Consider the following 19421-nt stretch of genomic DNA (forward strand, 5'->3'; position numbering starts at 1 on the left):
GCGCTACGAACTCCTGTCCCTTTCACACTGATCTCTGAGGAGGAGTCGACTCGAGAGAGCTGTGTGTGTTCTCACATCACATAATACACACACACACCCACCACTTCTGCCAATCGAGCCGAATACTGATCCATATTCCCTGCCAGCTCGAGTCTCAAAACTCTCCTCATCAATGCATCACCTTCATGCACAGTGAGAGAGAGGACTTCCACTGGAGACCTGAAGGAAAGCTCTTCACAGGGAGTCTGAGACCTCGAGACAGGTGTGTGTGTGTGTGGCCACAAGGCCCAGAGGAGGACAGCAAACAAGACGAAATACTCCATCATGTCCAGTGGGAAAAATGCACCTGGCACAGAAAAGTGAGTATGAGTGAGTTTGTTTCTGTTATTTTGAAACTAAAGAAACGCATCATCAATGCTGTGCATTTCAAGTTTCTACTAAGCTAAACTGAAAACGGTGCTGGTTTGTGTTTCCTACTAAATTGCTGATTCAGTATGTCTGTGTTTAGTTTTGGCAGTTTTTTTCATGCCAAATTTTCACATCTCTTCCTTCCTTGTTTTGCAATAGAGTTTGAGCTCAGCTCATGTTCTCATTGAGAGAATGAAATGCTGTTCCTGAAAAGAACGTTTTGAAAGGTTTCCATACTCAAGTCTAGATGATTTACACACAAGAATGGTCAAGTTGCTCCCAGTTCAGTGTGGCTTGTTCATGTTCTTATCCAAAGGCGCTGGCTGTCCAAGCCCTTCATGTGTACTCAGAGCAAACACCAGGCACCTTGACTGAGTGACACAGTGTGTGAGCCATATTCTGCGGTGCATGTGTGTGTTTGTACATGAGTCATTGCGGCTGAGAGAGTTAAAGGTTAGAGATACCTTTAAATGACTTGTGAAGTCATGCAATTTGCATTACACCAGTTGTTTTTGCAGGATTTAAGCAAATGCGTGCTAATTGGTTTATAAATTTCATATGGAACAGGTGCTGGAGACCAATATTTCTCACAAGTGCTTTTCCATGAATGTATACTTTTGAATCTAAACGAGCCTCTAAAAACAGGATCATTCAGTTGACATTAATTAGTCCTGTTAAATATATCTTCAGTGGTCAGGTGCTGAAGAACTCTGCAAGGTAGCGTTCATAATTGATAAAGGGCGCTGTTGACACGTCTGAATTGTGTCTTAGTATTTATTAAATGTCATTTCACCAAGTGGGTTCACGTGACTTTGGGAGCCTCGGAGCAAAGTTGTCCACTGGCAGAAGTTAGCTTAATGTGACCATTTTATTTCTGCGAAAGTTTAAGGGCCCTCACCATCTGCAAAATGATTCACAAAAATGTGTACTGTATCTACAGTTTTAAAAAAAATGTTTTTGAAAGGAGTCTCTACTGCTCACCAAGGCTAAATGTATTTGATCCATCATGCAGAAAAACAGTAATATTGTGAAATATTGTTACAATGATGATCAAAGCTGAATTTTCAGCATCATTACTCCAGTCTTCGGTGTCACATGATCCTTCAGAAATCATTCTAATATGATGATTTATTATCAATGTTGGAAACAGTCGTGCTGCTTCATATTTTTAAAAGCTGTGATAGATTTTTCAGGATTCATTGATGAATAAAACGTTAAAAAGAACAGCATTTATTTAAAATAGAAATCTTTTCTAACAATATAAATCTTTACTATCACTTTTTTAATCAATTTAACACACCCTTGCTAAAAATAAGTATTAATTTCTTTAAAAAAAAAAAAAATGACTGACCAAACTTTTGAACGGTAGTGTATAATGTTACTAAAGATTTCTATTTTAAATAAATGCTTAACTTTTTAAATGCTTAACTTTTGCTTATCTTTTTAAACTTTTTTTTTATTCATCAAAGAATCCTGACAAAAGTATCACCGGTTCCAAAAAATATTAAGCAGCACAACTGTTTCCATCATATGAGAATGATTTCTGAAGGATCATGTGACACTGAAGACTGGAGTAATGAGGCTCAAATTTCACAGGAATAAATTATATTTTAAAATATATTCAAATATAAAACAATTTATTTTAAATTGTAATAATATTTCACAATATCACTGTTTTTTTTTCTTCTTTTTTTGATCACTTCTTTCAAAAACATAATAAATAGTAATGTTTTCAAACTTTTGACTGGTACTGTATTAATTAATTTTTTATTAATTTTAAAGCTTTGTTAATTGATAATTGCCCCACACGAAAAATAAAAAATAAATTCTGGGAAAATGATCGATTAACAAAGCTTTAAAAGAAATAAACAATTACATTAAAATATAAATAAAAAATTCATATGAAATTACACAATCTACATATAATGTAATTATGTATTTCAAGCATTGTTATAGTTTCTAGGAAAATGATCTATTGACAGATCCTTAAAAATGTATAAATAAATATATTGTGTGCATGTCTCTTTGCTATCATTAAATGATATAACATCATAAATTATATTGGTCATTGAACAGTGTGTACTTTAGATTCTGGCTTTAAAAAAATCCATATCAACTACTAATCTGTAGTCATTAGAATTAGCTTAATAGAAAAGCAATTGAAGTCTATGTCATGTACTCATCGTGTGTGTGTGTGTGTGTGTGTGTGTGCTCTCCAGACAGTTTTCCCTACAGGCCTGTCTTGATGAATGCATGGAGGCCTTGGATCTGTTCCTCAACAACCACTTTAATGAGAGTTTGGAGAAACTACGGCCACGGTGAGAGAAGTCTTATTATCTTTCTCTCCCTCCATTTCTCCACCCCTCCAGTATCTGTATTTTTAAGAGCAGGTGAGGTGTTTAGTAAAGGTGTGGTATCTACCAAGCCCATGTTGCAAAGGTTTTTGTTTTTTCTTGTCAGATGCACCAGCAAATTTAGTCATTTGCTGCTTTAAATGTGCTCCCCTGTGAAGTACTTGTTATACTGTAGATGTCATCCCAAGATAGCATGCTTTACTCCAGCTGTGATCGAGAATTGCGTCAGGCTCCCTCCCTTCTCCAGGATGTTTACCTAAAGATCACACACCCTCACGCCTGACAATATTCCCACACACAGAGCGCTCTTATTCTCATCAACGTATAGCCGAAAGACTTGCTAAATTGCTTTCTCCATGCGAGACATCATGTGAAATCGAGTTTATGTAGCCGCATTCTTGCATAGAGAAAGTTTAAGGCATTATCCTTCTCTGGTTGTGAAGTGCGATCTCACATTGCGAGTGTAAAAGCATGTGTTGTGTTGTATTCCAGGTCTAAAGAGAGCATGTATCACGCTCTGATCTATGCCACAGTATTAGAGATGCAGGCCATGATGACCTTCCAACACGACGACATAGTGCATGCTGGGAACACCATGAAGAGAGCGCAGGAGGTGTGCCAGAGGTAGAAGGAGAGCCAAAACAATGCATTCGTTCCTGTCATGGAGACACTTTTCCTCTGACCTTTTAACTTTTAGGCAAATGGGGTTATTTCCATGTCAGCTGACCCAGTTCTGCAGCGTTTACATTTGCTTGTATTTGCATAGAGATGTAACGGTGTGGCTTTAAATGACAGACAGCTGGTCATGTCTAATGAGGACTTTTATTGGCCTTGCATAACGTAGATTAAATGGAGTAGAAGAGATGCACAGGCCTATGTGTCCTTGCACACACACACACACACACACACCATGTTACCATGCGTGCTAATCCAGATGAGCGTATGTGGGTGTAGCAATGGTCACACATCAGCTCACTTTCGGTTTGCTTAAGAAGGAGTGAGTCATAAAGGAAGATCCTTCTGTGATTTCCTCCTAAACTCTTGGGAGAGTGATGTTAGTTTGTGCTGAAGTATATACTTATGTTCGTCGCTCAGATTAAATCGTAAGAGAGCCTCCTAAAAGAACCTAATTTTAAAGGAAGTGTAAATTCATAAATGAGTTTACAAATTGACAAATAAATAGACTTATTTCAAATTACATTACTGAAATTAAATATGTTGTTAAATATGAATATCCAATGTTCAGTAACATGTTTTACGTCAGTTGGTAAATTAATTAAGCAATTAGCATATACAATTTTATTTCATAGGTTAAAATCATTGGAAATTTATGGAAGCTTGTTTCTGCCACAGAATAAAACATTTTAAAAGATAATTGCGATATTTTTATCTAACAATTCTGACTTTTTTTTTCTCAGATTTGCAAAGTATAAACTAGCAATTTATGGAGCTAGAAATGTGTCTTTATTACATGCGAGAAAATAAATGATCTGAGAGAAAAAAAAAGTTTGAGAGAAAAAGTTATCACACTGATAGCAAAAAAGCATTTCATGAGAGAAAAAAGAATATTTGAGAGAAAAGGTTTTCATACCAATAGCAAAAAATAATATTTGAGACTAAAAAAAGTTTTTTTTTCTCTCTCAGATCATATATTTTCTCGCATGTAATAAAGACACATTTCTAGCTCCATAGCAATTGCGGGACAAAAATTCAGAATTGCTAGAAATAGTCGCCATTCTGAATTTGTTTCTCGAGTTTAGATCTCACAATTCAGACTTTTTTTCTCGTAATTCAGACTTTTTCTCTCTCACAATTGAGTGTCATGAAGTCAGAACTGCGAGTTATAAACTCATTATTCTGAAAAAAATACTCAATTGTGACTATATCACGCAATTCTGAGAAAAAAAAGCTAGGATTGTGAGATGAAGTCACAATTACCTTTTTTTTTTTTTTAGTGGCGTAAACAAGCGTCCATAAAAATGACTATTTATTTAGTTATAAAAATGTATTTGAAAAAAAAAAAATTATAATTCATTTATCTATTTACATTTTTAAATATTTATGCTTATTTGTCAATTTGAAAAGATGCAATACTAGCTTTTGTAATGCTTTTGAAAGAAGTAAAAACCGTAATATTGTGAAATATTACAATTTAAGTTTGCTATTTTACTATTTTTAAAATGTAATTTAGTCTTCAGTGTCACATGATGCTTCAGAAATCATTCTAATGCTGATTTGCTGCTCAAGAAATAATGTTATGATATTATTAACAATTTCCCCCTCATCTTCCACAAGTAAGTGCTTTTGGCTGATGTTAGTCAGGTCAAGTGTGGTTGTACAGACGTATGTTAGACATCATCATTGTGTGTTTGTTCACGTATATCTTGACTTCTTGCTGTTCTCTCTCAGGTTCCGTAAGAAGTCCGGTAGTCTGAGTCGTCGAGGAGCAAATGATGATGACCTCACAGAAGGTGCCTTTTTCTCTTCCCGTCTCGCGTGATTATTACAGGAGAAATAAGACTCAAACAAACCTACTGTTATGTCTAAAGAATTTTAGGCTAGTGTTAAACTAACAGTTAACATTTCGTATAAGGTGCCATTAATAATGACAATTTTAAGATGAAATGTTTCACAAACAAGCTCAGAATAATTTTTATTTGTTGTTTTATAGAGCATCTCCATGCTGAAGTGTGTTACGCCGAGTGTTTACTACACAGAGCCGCTCTCACCTTCTTACAGGTTTGACACATTTCAAGACACAATCACTCACACGCAGACAATCTCAGGTGTTATTTATGGTGTGTTAGAGGTGTGAGACGCCTATATCGTAATTTAACCCCTAGTGAGGGCCACTTTTCACTCCGTCCTACTTCACACTTTTTGAAGAAAAGTTTCTATATAGATCCTTAAAGGGTTCCTTTAAAGGCTCCTCGATATATAGAACATTTTAGGGGTTCCCATCATGGTATCATTTTATGGATTTAGTTTTAATTTAATTGATTTTTTAATCATAATTAAATTTTACGAATTAAACATACCCTAATGTCCCGAACAACCTCTGTAGTCACATTTAGCGACTTTTTCAATAAAAAGTGTAACTGGTGTGTTATGTCGTAGAATAAAACATAAAAATATTTTGAGCTTGTGTTCACCGCAGACATTATTTCAGGCGTTTAACCAAAACCCTGTTAAAAAAACATACCATTGACTTGGGGACGATGGAACCAGATTTGCTACAATGCTAACTCGTTTCTGGGCTTTGGCCTACAGAAATACATAATCTCTGCACCACTCTTTAGACATTTCATCTAATATAGAGACTTTTTTGGCAGAAAGGGTTCTGTGGTTTAACATAGAACCCCATTGAACCTTTTTGAAAGAGTGCAGGGCTCAAATTTGCACCTGATTTCTCTCTGTTTGTTGACAGGATGAGAATATGGTGGGTTTTATTAAAGGAGGAATCAAAGTACGGAACAGTTACCTCATATACAAGTAAGTCTTTAGCAAGCAAGTGAAAGAAATCTTGTGCCATTAAGACACCTGCACCTTTTAAAAGGATAGTTCACCCCAAAATGTTTAATTCTGTCATCATTTGCTCACCCTCAAGTTGTATTATTACAAGTATAAATGTCTTTCTTCTGCTGGACACAAATGAAGATATTTTGAAGAATTTTTGTAACCAAACCGTTTTGGGCACCGATGACTTCCATAGTATTTTTTTTTTCCTACTATGGACGGACGCCAACATTCTTCAAAATATCTTCCTTTGTGTTCAACAGAACTAAGAAATTCATTCAGATTTGGAACAACTTGAGGGTGAGTAAATGATGACAATGACATTTTTGGGTGTACTATCCCTTTAAACCAATTGAAACAACCTATCGTTGATTCCCATTCGTGCACCAACATCATGCCCTTGAATTGAACTATTCAGCGAATCTGTCAGCTGTGTATGACGTAATGTTTTTCATGCAGGGAGCTGCACGCCTTCGTCCAATCAGATACAACTTTCAAAGGACCAAACCACAAGCATTTAGAGGGCGGAGTCTCTTTTGGGATCGGGGCTTTCAACTTGGTATGTTTGTGTGTGTGATATTGCGTCTCTGTTCCTATGAATAAACTCCAGACTGTCAATCGTGTCTGTTCTCCACTCTCACACAGACTCTTTCCCTGTTTCCTGCACGGATACTCAAGCTGCTAGAGTTTGCAGGCTTTTCTGGAGATAAGGTTTTTAAAATTTGACTTCAGATGTCTCGAATTTGAATTGAAGTAAAAATTACACTCTTATATTTGTCATGTGTTAATTCTTTTCTTAATGGTGTTCTTAATTTGTGTGTGTAGGAATTTGGCATCTCTCAGCTGTACACCGGAGCCACCTCTCACACCCTGCGCTCTATGCTGTGTGCCCTCCTCCTGCTCTGTTTCTACACCTTCCTCTCCTTTATTTTAGGTAATATGTATTTGTGATGAATTATGCATTTGATATCCACATAAATCAGACATTTTTGGTTATGTTTCTTTAGTTAATTGTGCAACTTTAATGGATAATTTATAATTACTATTTGGGATAGTACTACATTTCAATAATTTAGTGTACAATTGGGTAGATGGATGGATATAATACAATTTAATAATAAAATATTTAGATGTATATTTAAATTATTTATATATATATATATATATATATATATATACACATTTAAATATTTTATTACACATTTGACTTTTATGTATGTAAAAAACATGTTATTTAATATAATTTACCATTTATATTATGGTACCACACTACCATTCAAAAGTTTAATTAAAGAAATTGATAAAAAAATGTAAAATGACAGTAAAGACATTAAAAATGTCTTAATAAAATATTTTAAATAATTTTTCTGAACTTTCTATTCATCAAAGATTCCTGAAACAAAATGTAACATAATATGAAGCAGCACAACTGTTTTCCACATTAATAATAATCAGAAATGTTTCGTGAGCAGCAAATCATCATATTAAAATGATTTCTGAAGGACCATGTGACACTGAAGACTGGAGTAATGATGCTGAAAATGTTTAAATATATTCAAAAAATATTTTTTTTGTAATATTTTTTTCTCAATATTACTGTTTTTACTGTAATTTTGCTCAAATAAATGCAGCCGTCTTTAAAAAACATTAAAAAATCTTAATGACCCCAGACTTTTGAACGTTAGTGTATATACTGAAATAATAGAATTCTTTGAAATTTGTATTGTTATTAATAGAGTGATGTTTTGTGTAGGTACTGGCGAGGGGGGCGAGGTGGAGGAGGCAGAGAGACTACTGAAGCCATTTCGCCTGCGATACCCACGGGTATGTGTCTGCTTCTGCTTCTCTCTGCTTCACATGCTCATGTTCATGTGAAGGATTTGGTTTAATTCTAATAAGTTGCTTTAAAGACCCTCTAAAATGAAAATTGGACTTTTGTGGCATTTAGTTCATGTCACTACTAAACTACACTACACAACTAAACTACACTACACTACACTACACAACTACACTACACTACACTACACTACACTACTAAACTACACTACACTACTAAACTACACTACTAAACTACACTACACTACTAAACTACACTAAACTACTAAACTACACTACACTACTAAACTACACTACACTACTAAACTACACTACACTACACTACACAACTACACTACACTACACTACACTACACTAAACTACACTACTAAACTACTAAACTACACTACACTACTAAACTACACTACACTACTAAACTACACTACACTACTAAACTACACTACTAAACTACACTACACAACTACACTACTACACTAAACTACACTACTAAACTACACTACACAGCTACATTAAACTACACTACACTACTAAACTACACTACTAAACTACACTACACTACTAAACTACACTACTAAACTACACTACACAACTACACTACTACACTAAACTACACTACTAAACTACACTACACTACTAAACTACACTACTAAACTACACTACACAGCTACATTAAACTACACTACACTACTAAACTACACTACACTACTAAACTACACTACACTACTAAACTACACTACACTACTAAACTACACTACACAACTACACTACACAACTACACTACTACACTAAACTACACTACTAAACTACACTACTAAACTACACTACTAAACTACACTACTAAACTACACTACTAAACTACACTACACAACTACACTACACAACTACACTACTACACTAAACTACACTACTAAACTACACTACACTACTAAACTACACTACTAAACTACACTACACTACTAAACTACACTACACAACTACACTACACAACTACACTACTACACTAAACTACACTACTAAACTACACTACACTACTAAACTACACTACACAGCTACATTAAACTACACTACACTACTAAACTACACTACTAAACTACACTACTAAACTACACTACACAACTAAACAACACTACACAACTAAACTACACTAAACTAAACTGCACTAGCTGACAAATTACACTTGACAGATATGAACATTTGAAAATTTGCAGTCTTTCTCTTCTAGAAAAACACCCCATGATGACTCATTTTTATTTAGGGTAATACAGATGTTTATCCAATTAAATGTCCACGTTAACAGCTGCAGCCAAGTTGCTATACAAACCCTAACCGGAAAGAAACCCATGCTGGTCGACCTCTTTTTATTGAAGCTCATTTTCTGATTATCTCTCCAGGGAGCGATTTTCCTTTTCTTTGCAGGTCGGGCAGAAGAAATAAAGGGCAACATTGATGAGGTAAGCAACAAGAGGAGAACATTTACCAGAATTCATAAGTGGTGAATACTGAAACATTAGTAGTTTCATGTCGAATCTGACCACATAGCATTTTATTCTCTATTTTGATGATTTTAAAGATGACCTATTGTTTATTTTTTACATGTTCAACTTTTTTTTAGTGTATAATGTTGCTGTTTAATCATGAAAAACGTCTGCAAAGTTACAAAGTCACTCCAGAGGGAGTTATTCTCTATATCAGTAAACACTGTTTACACTGAAATGCCTCCATTGTAGTTTTGAGTTTCTTCCAGGAACAAACAGTGTCACAATATTCCTCATTTAAATAATTCGCAAAATAAAGGGACGAGGCCTGGTTGTTTTACGTTAGTAGTGTGTTAAAACTCATGATTATGGTAAGGGGCGGGACAAAGCAGTTGACCAATCACAACACACTGATCCAGCCGACCAATCACAACACACTGATCCAGCCAACCAATCAGAGCACACTGAGCTTTTCAGAAGGAGGGGCTTCATAGAGACAGGAACTAAACAGAGCGTTACTGACAGACTGAGAAGAGAGGTGCTGCAATAATGGAAAATATGTGAAAAATAATGTGTTTTTGAACAAGGATGTAAGCCTAATCTAGTAGACCACAAAAACAAAATCAAGACTTTGAAGAAGCCATAACATAGCCTTTTTAAAGACTTCAGAGTGGTTGGAATACAATTGAACTGTGGTTTAAAAAAACAAGGGTCAGAGAGAGGTGGAAAGTGGTCATGCAAAACTTATGTTTTGTAAGAAATTTTGACTAACCTTATAATTGTACCCCTGCTTATCCAGGCGGTGGCGCTGTTTGAGGACGGCTGTAAGGCCCAGCAGGTCTGGAAACAGTTTCATCACATGTGCTACTGGGAGCTGATGTGGTGTTTCACTTTTAAGAGACACTGGAAGATGGCGTACTTCTACGCAGACCTGCTCAGCCAGGAGAGCCGCTGGTCTAAGGTGAGAACGAAGAGTGTAACTAGTCTGCATTTTACATGAAAATAACATTTCAGATAGGGCTGCACATTTCGGGGGAAAATGTTAATAGGGCTTAAATAATAATAATAATAATTATTACTAGTACTACTACTATATCAAAAGTACTAAATAAAAACAAAATAAGAAATATTACTGTAATATTTCACCGTGAAATAAAGACAACGGATAATTTAAGAAAAATAATATAATTTTTTCACATTACAACAGAAATTTTTATGGCTGTCTTATTTTCTTTATTTTAAAATGTTAAACTTATCAAACTTATATTTTGATAGAAAACCGCTGGGCGGGGCTTGATTTTTATTCATGGGAAATTGATTGAATGGTTGTGTGGTTTGCTATTGGTGGATCTCATCTGAGTGACAGGTTGCCCCGCCCTCACGCCAGTGAACACATCATCAGAGACGAGAACACAGTGCCGTGCTTCACTCTGAAACACGCAGCGCATTTATTTCATCAAATTGCTGCCTTTGCGATCTGACAATAGCAGAAAGCCATATTGCGATTTCGAGTTTATTACAATTAAGCGTTCAATTGTAATTTTCAAATGACTTAGATGACAAAATATTCATTGTGCAAATTATCACATTTGATTCAAAGCGTTCACATAGAGTTTGTTCTGGTTGTGTTTCATGATTAAGGCCCAATGAGAATGATTTAATCACCTGAAATATAATGTTTTAGTGTAAATCTAGAATTTCATTTACATTACATTTTTTGCTGTCCGAGAAACACACGTCATGATTGTATAAGTGTGATCTGTATAGATGCCAAGACATTTCTGTGTCACATGTTTAAAATGGCCTCCACCCAGAATGTAAATCAAGTGAGTTTATATATAGTGGGGGGAAAGCGTGTTTAAATTGTGTGTCATACAAACTAGAAAGCAATGCATTTTGCTTCCCATGTTTTGCCCACTTTAAAGGTGTTTAAACTGAAAGCCAGATAACCATTTTTGTAGTATTTAGATTTAGACATCACTACCAGGCATCTATTTCCATATATATATATATATATATATATATATAAATTCACACACAATTGAAGACATCTGAGGAAACATACCAACCTCTTAAGGCACACACACTACTAACAAAAAATTATTTTATTTTTTATATTTTTATGATTATTATTTTTATTTTACAGGACAGCACTAAAATAGTAAATATTTTGACACAGAGGAACAGTTTCTACTTCATTTTTCTACTTAGTATTTGAATTTAAAATTGTGAAGAAATTAAGTTTAGGAAGGTTTACATTTCTTCCACTTACCGGTACATGAGTGTGAATACTTGTACTCACTGGAATGTCCATATTCACGAAGTCAGAAAACTGTAAAACGTAAAACAAAGGGCAAAATGACCGATTTCTTAATGAGTGTTGTAATGTTCTCAGCAGTTGGTGAGCCAACAGGAGCGTTAGCCAACAACTCTGGTCTAAATGCAGACAGGCTTCCTCTTCAGAAACAAGAAGTCAAACCGTACAGGTGTAAAGCCTGGGATTGCACTGTATTTTTGTAAATAATTGAAGTTATGCTACATTTGTTATATCGCAGCGATTAGACAAACTGCCATGTGTAAGCTGTGTAAATTGGCTTTGTGGGCTTATGTCTTTGCCAGGTTTTTGTTTGGACTGGTTGGTTCTCTGGCTGGTTGTGATTACGTACAGTGTGTTTCCAGTGTACAGAAGGATTATTATGCTTGTCTCTCTCTTTCTCTCTCAGGCCATGTACGTGTACATGAAGGCGGCTTATCTCAGCATGCTTCCAGACTCAGAATCCCGGCCGTTCGGGGATAATGAGGTGGATCTCTTTAGGTAAACACACATGCGATTGCATTGCCAAGACTGGTGACAGATGAGGCTTTCATGAAAAAATAAAGTCTTTCTGTATGTGGGTTAATTTGGTACAGTATGATATGAATCAAAACAGACATTAACTTCCTGTTCACTCTCAGACAGGTACCAACATACAAACAGAAGATAGCCGGTAAATCTCCGCCCACAGAGAAGTTTGCCATTCGGAAAGCAAGACGGTACAAAGGCAGCAATCCTATCAGACTTCCTGTTCCTGTGCTTGTAAGAATAACATTCAGTACACTTTCGTTTTTCCCTTTATTTTCTAAGACAATATTTATACTTGACTAATGTGCTTCATATTTCAGGAGATGATGTACATGTGGAATGGCTTTTCCATGATCAGCAAACAGCCTGAGCTCACCGAGGGCATGATGGAGACGCTGTTGGAGGCGGAGCGCACCCTACAGGCGGCTCCGGGTAATGATACACACTTTCCTCTGTATTTTGGAAAATTACATCAGTTGACATTTCTGCTAATCTTAGCAATATCACTCTCTGCTATTACTCTTATAGAATATGTCGAGATATATTTTAAAAAAAATGTTCCAAATAGGTTTTAAGGTTTCATGTTAAATAAATGCAGACTGTGGATTATAAAGCAATAGATGGTAAAATAATAAGCAATTTTTAGACAAATACATTTTTTGAATTCAAGTGGAAATTCATTCGAAATCATATATTTAAAAACATATGTACCATCATTTCTGTATAATCAATTGCTAAATATTCCATGGTCAATTAGTTTGTTTTTAAAATCAAATTATTGATTGTATTACCCATTTATCCTCATGTTTAGATATTTCATAATAAATTCATTAATTTCTTTATATTCTTTTTTAAAACTTCCAAAAGTAAAATTCTAAGAGGCACAAGATGACTTTGACTTTTATGTTGTTTTATATTGTGTACGGTGTAACAAGGTGTGTGTGTGTGTGTGTATGTATGTATATATATATATATATATATATATATATATATATATATAATTTGTAATTATTAACAATTATTAAAATGCCAGTAACTGCTAAAAATCATGTTGGTTTACACCTTTTGTCATCATTACTGCAGAAGTAGCAGAGAAAATATAATTTTTTTATTTTGAATATATTTTTAATAAAGTTGAACTTGATTGTTTTTTAAAATAGCAGGCCTTAAAGGGATAATTCACCCAAAAATAAAGATTCTGTCAGCATTTACTTTGTTCTAAAGCTATGAGTTTCTGTCTTCTGTTGAATACAAAAGATATTTCAAAGAATGTTGGTAATCAAACAGTTGCAGTTGCTTTTTATACAGTAGTTCTATATTGTTTATATAACCTACCTATACTGTAGTATGCTGTATCCTGTATATAATTTTACACTCATTCTTTCTGTATGTGTAGAGAACGAGTACAGTGTGGACGACACATGTTTAATCCTGCTTCTGAAAGGCCTGTGTCTGAAGAACCAAGGCCAGATGCAGGCGGCAGAGGACTGTTTCAGACAGGTTTACAGCAGGCCAGTGCTCCTGTATTAATGCAGTTGCCCTTCACAAATGCTTGTTCTGTCTCAGGATGGAGTTTGAGATGTGTCTGTGTCTTTAACAGTGAAAAGAAGCTGAAGTTTGACCATTATCTGGTTCCTAATGCTCTGCTGGAGACGAGTCTCTTGTGCATAGACACGGGGAGGAAAGAGCAAGCCATCAAACTCCTGCAGAAAGCCAAGTGAGAAAACCAGTACAGTTCACACACTGAATACTCGTTTTTACTGGTTCGTTGTTGCTCCAGTCTGAAATGTCACATTGTTGTTGTCTCTCCTGTCAGGAATAACTACAAAGAGTACTCGATGGAGTCTCGTACGCAGTTCAGGGTCCATGCAGCCCTGATCAAACTTAAGGCTGACACCAATGACCAAGATGAAATAACATCTTTGTGAGGAAAGATGATCCTAAATCAACAGCGTCTCTTCTCTGATGACCAGGTCACTCTATGGGGAGAATATGAAAGATCAAAGACACAGTGTGGTTTTTATGCAGTGGCACTGCCTTGTGTTATTATAGGAGACACTAAAAACCTCATTTGTACATTTCTCCAGCTTTTTTTTTGTTGTTGCCAAATTGATGTTTATTTTAGTTAGTAAATAGAAATAATGAATGGATATTTCTAATGTAAACTAGGGTTTAAGCTCCTTTTGTGTGAAAGTGTACATCTTAGGGAGTATTAGATATCAAATTTATATATTTTTTCCTGTATTTTTTTTTTTCCAAGTCCTGTACAGGTTTAATTAATAAGGGAAAATAGCTGGAAAACTGACGGTGTTTAAAAATAAATTGGACCAACAATTTTAGACTAAGTTCTAATGATTAAACATGTTGATTATTGTAAGGCTGAGTGTGGGATTGAATATTATATTCCTTTCTTGAATGAATCAAGAACATTTATAATAATCAAATAATTCCCAAGCATGCATCGTAAATACTCAGTTGTCGAATACTGTGGTTATTATTTTTGTCATGCAATATATTTTATTAGTAGTTAATGTTTATTATTATTGCTATTAAAATAATTTTGGAAATGTATAATTTATGCATGTTTTTTTTTCCGGTCGTACAATCAATGCAATGGGTTACAGCATGAATAAATCAGTTTTCCTTTTGCTTTTTCATGCATAAGCTAAATTGGTCCTAAAAAGTATGTTCTCAATTTAAGAAGGAATTATGTTATCACATTTATTAATGAAGCTCTTTCAATATCACAGGTTTTCAGTCAGACATGCATGTATATTTTCTGAAGTCAGTTTATTTTGAAGTATGACTGATTTTAATTAAACAATAATGTGCGATAATCACAATGACATGTACAAAGAAACCAATTTTACAATATAGTACAGTAGCACTGTATAAAAGTCCTTGTTCTGGGCAGTGAGGGTTATTGGCTGGATTCAGCCGTCGCTGTGGGCAAGCCCTGATCTTCCTCTCTCTTACTGCGTTTCAGAAGTTTCCTCTTCTTCTTCTCCTCCTTCTCTATTTCAGCAACCATCTCTTTGAACTTGGCGCTGCGGGGGTCCAGCGCATACCCAAAGCGCTCTCTCGCCTCGGCCAGCAGCTTGTCCCGCCTTATTTTCTCCTCTCTTTGCTTCTGTTTTGCCTCCCTTTTCTGCTTTTTCCAGTCTGCGATCATCTTGGGCATTTTGGCCATGTTTGCAGCAATAGTCTTCTCTCTGTGTGGAAACAAAGCAAAAAGTTTTAGTGAGGAAAAGAACTACGATCCAATGAAGCATTGCAAATGATTTTAAATTAAAAACAAGGGAGAAATATCTACCTGATTTATTTACAGGAGGAAGTAAACTATTTTATTATTATATTATTACATTTAATTTAAATTTCAGAATGTGTTCGTCGTCTGAAAGAAGATAGTCATATACACCTAGTATATAGCTTGAGGGTGAGTAAATCATGGGATAATTTTCATTTTTGGGGGAATTATTCCTTTAAGAACAAATGACAACAAATTGCATCTTAAATTAAATAAACTATAAAGAATAAGAATGTTTCCATCTTATAAAAGAATCAAAACAATTTAATTGTAATACATCAAGATTTTTTTAAAGCGATTGGACACGGCACACGCGGGAACCAATAACATTTGACGTCATAACTCGTAAGACGTCCTAACCGTCAAATTTGAATGTTTTTTAGTAATTTCTCACTGAATAACGGTTTCAATTTCGGTCTGTACGTCACATAAATCAATTTCATAAACGGGCTCAGAAGACTTGGAATATAGATGATAAATCACGTGAATTACTTTTACCAGCATAATGTTTGTCAACTGCCACACAACAATAAATAATAAGATGATTAGCCAACTTTTAAGGTTATTGAGTTTGAAAGCTCCAGTCTCTCCATCGCTGCATGTGTGGAGACCGAACCTCGGACATTGTAAGAAACACAAATCATAACGGGTTTGTAACAACGTAAAGGTGAGTAAATAATCACAATTTTCATTTTGGGGTGAACCGTTTATCAATGAATATGTGGAGTTAGTTGAATACACCCAACAGTGTATGTTGAATACGGTTGACAGCAAACATCCGACAGAAACTAACGTTAGTCTAGATTCACTTTACCTCTCCATCCGCTTCTGCGCCTTCTCCTTCTCCCTGGCCGCGATGTTTGCCAGCATCACCTCGACCGGAGGGTGCCACTCTCTCTCCTCGGCCACCAGCTCCTCCAGCCGGGCGTGAGAGGGCCAGAGTTTGGCCGGGTCAATCCCTGACGCGCGTCCATAGCGGCCGAACAGTCTGCGATCATATTTCTCAGTCTTCTGCCAGTCGGGCGTCTTCTCGCTCTCTTTATTCGGTATATAAGGGTTCTTTATATTCAACCAGAGGGGTCTTGGGTTATAGTTCGCGATCTGGTGGACTACAGCCGGTATAAAGGAGTTTAATTTACTAACACCAAAGAATAAGCCTGTCCTGCAGCTCAGCAAGGAGGCCGCCATGTTTGATGACAACCCAGTGACCTCTGACGTCATCAAACGGACGCGTGGTGCTGACGTCATTACGCCCTCTGCTGGTGTAAATGAAAGTGTCAAAGGAAATTATGATCACTCAACGACCTCTTTATTAGGTAGGCTACCTACACCTTGCTAGTTGGACCCCCTTTTGCCCTCAGAACTGCCTTAATTCTTCGTGGCACAGATTCAACAATTTGCTGGAAACATTCCTTAGTGAACTCACTGTCATGTTTAAGAAACCAGTTTGTGCAGCTCTGTGCTGTTGGGATAGTTCACCCAAAAATGAAAATTCTGTCATCATTTTCATTTTTGGGGAACTGTGCCTTTAATGAGAAATGTGTATTTTTTCCTCTTGAGTGTTGGGCAGTTTGTGTCAGTATTGTGGGACTGATGAGTCGTCTCTCTTTCTCTCGCTCCTCCCTGATCATTTTCGTTTGGAGTTTAATCATCACCTCAGGGGGCCTTTAACAATGCTATTTCAATCCTCAGAGGTTTTGTGTGTCCTGAATGCTGGACCCTTAAATCTTTTCCGGTAGTTTAGCGGCACAGTGGGATCCTATTGTTGGAAATTAAGGTCTTAAATGGATATGGTCCCGCTGGTATTGTTCATCCCAGAGTCCGGACAATACTAGAAAACAAAAATGATGGCCAATTTTAAATCTCTGGCTGCCGTTTTGGCCACATTGCATATTTATTTAATTGAATTACTTTAAAGAAAGAAGGACATACAATACAACACAAATTACAAAGAATTACTGGCAAGTTAATCATATAAATTTGTACAAAAAGAATATAATAAGTACAACAGAGAAAACAGGAGACAGATGGATAGATGGATAGATGGATAGATAGATAGATAGATAGATAGATAGATAGATAGATAGATAGATAGATAGATAGATAGATAGATAGATAGATAGATAGATAGATCACAACATGATATATAATTTATAATTTAAGTTTTATCTGTTATTTTTCTTTTGTACTGACTTCATCACAAAGAATTACTGGCAAGTTAATCACATAGCCTACATTTGTACAAAAAGAATACAATAAGTACAACAGAGAAAACATGAGATAGATAGATAGTTGGATGGATAGATGGATCAAAACATGATATATAATGTTTTATCTGTTTATTTTCCTTTTGTACTGACTTCATAATTTAATTCTATATAATAATTTTAAATAGTTTAATTTCATTTTTTCCCATATGAATTAGTAAATCATTCAGTAAATGAGCAGATAAAGCAACTTTGCTTGAATAATATTTAATATTAATATCAGCCACTTTAATTGTGTAGGCTATTTGAACGCCGTGATCTTACTCCGTTAAATCAAGCGATGGTGAACGTTTAGAAGGTGAAGCTTTGAATACTACGACCGAGTTTATTTTACAGACACTCTGAGAGTTTCTGTCCTCACATAATTTAGTGATGAATGGATGAATTATCATGTTTGAAGAGTCTTAAGGGGGCTTAGATGTGTCTTTCACCCGTAGGGCTGCATGTGGTCTGTACTTCTGTTCTTATTAATGGTGCATGCCAGCTTCAGTGAGCAGATGAGCAGAAACTCTGCTTTGAATTTCTGGAACGCAGCATGGGAGGGTTGGATTATTAACCAGCAAACACTCGGAGGAAGAAAAAGGCCTTTGTTTTAAATGCTCCAGCCCTCCCTCTCTATCACAAACCCCTCCTCTCTTTCCGCTACTCTTCTTTTAGTTTTGATTTCTTTTCAAAAATGTAAAGATGGGACAAACAAGCAGCTTTAGAATGCGGCTCTTGGAGAGACAGATGTCAGAGCTTTTGTGTCGCGACGAGCGCATCATTATAACTCAAAAGTTCCCATGGCGGGGGGTTGAGGAGGGTTGTAGAGGGGTCCGCAGTGTGCCATGCGCGACACAGGGCTTAATTTAGACACCGGTGGTCCGTGCCAACTGAGAAGCTTTAAAGACACGGCCGTCTGAAGCAGGTCTGCTGGCATTAATGCCAGGATTTTGTCAGTATTGATATGATACGCTGCGTTTTTCTAAGGCAAGTGTCACTAGTAGGCTTATTACTCATACATTTGGTCAGAAATTCAAAAAAACCTAAATTAATCAATTTTATCATGTAACTCAATGTATACTGGGATGGATCGATGGATGGATACGAACGTACAGATAGATAGACGATGGATGGATGGAGAAATACATGCAGTAGACAGGATAGATAGATAGAGATAGATAAAGAGATAGATAGATAGATAGATAGATAGATAGATAGATAGATAGATAAAGAGATAGATAGATAGATAGATAGATAGATAGACAGATAGACAGATAAAGAGATAGATAGATAGACAGATAAAGAGATAAAGAGATAGATAGATAGATAGATAGATAGATAGATAGATAGATAGATAGATAGATAGATAGATAGATAGATAGATAGATAGACAGACAGACAGATAGATAGACAGACAGATAGATAGATAGATAG

General features: G+C 35.7%; 2 protein-coding genes across 3 annotated transcripts; one reads left to right on the forward strand and one right to left on the reverse strand.

Annotated features, from left to right (window-relative positions):
- Positions 1–74: 74 nt before the first annotated feature.
- On the forward strand, positions 75–14808 carry zgc:158403 (tetratricopeptide repeat protein 39A). 2 transcript variants are annotated; one of them, XM_056233695.1, is made up of 18 exons: positions 75–359; positions 2632–2726; positions 3255–3386; positions 5172–5233; positions 5434–5501; positions 6190–6254; positions 6738–6837; positions 6924–6989; positions 7104–7212; positions 8032–8102; positions 9506–9565; positions 10389–10550; positions 12313–12404; positions 12545–12665; positions 12752–12863; positions 13828–13942; positions 14032–14148; positions 14248–14808. In XM_056233695.1, the coding sequence occupies exons 1-18, from the start codon at positions 186–188 to the stop codon at positions 14357–14359; spliced, it is 1833 nt and encodes a 610-aa protein (XP_056089670.1). In that variant the 5' UTR covers positions 75–185; the 3' UTR covers positions 14360–14808. The 2 variants fall into 2 exon arrangements, with proteins under 2 accessions (XP_056089670.1, XP_056089681.1); XM_056233706.1 differs by having other exon boundaries at positions 219–359; positions 2628–2726.
- A 318-nt stretch (positions 14809–15126) lies between these two features.
- Positions 15127–16986, reverse strand: gadd45gip1 (growth arrest and DNA-damage-inducible, gamma interacting protein 1). The gene is made up of 2 exons (XM_056234043.1): positions 16553–16986; positions 15127–15643 (listed from the first exon to the last, which is right to left on the reverse strand). The coding sequence occupies exons 1-2, from the start codon at positions 16984–16986 to the stop codon at positions 15352–15354; spliced, it is 726 nt and encodes a 241-aa protein (XP_056090018.1). The 3' UTR covers positions 15127–15351.
- Positions 16987–19421: the final 2435 nt, after the last annotated feature.

Source organism: Rhinichthys klamathensis, unplaced genomic scaffold (assembly GCF_029890125.1).
Source record: "Rhinichthys klamathensis goyatoka isolate OS25496 unplaced genomic scaffold, OSU_Roscu_1.1 h1tg000015l_1, whole genome shotgun sequence".
In the NCBI taxonomy this organism is placed as follows: Eukaryota; Metazoa; Chordata; class Actinopteri; order Cypriniformes; family Leuciscidae; genus Rhinichthys; species Rhinichthys klamathensis.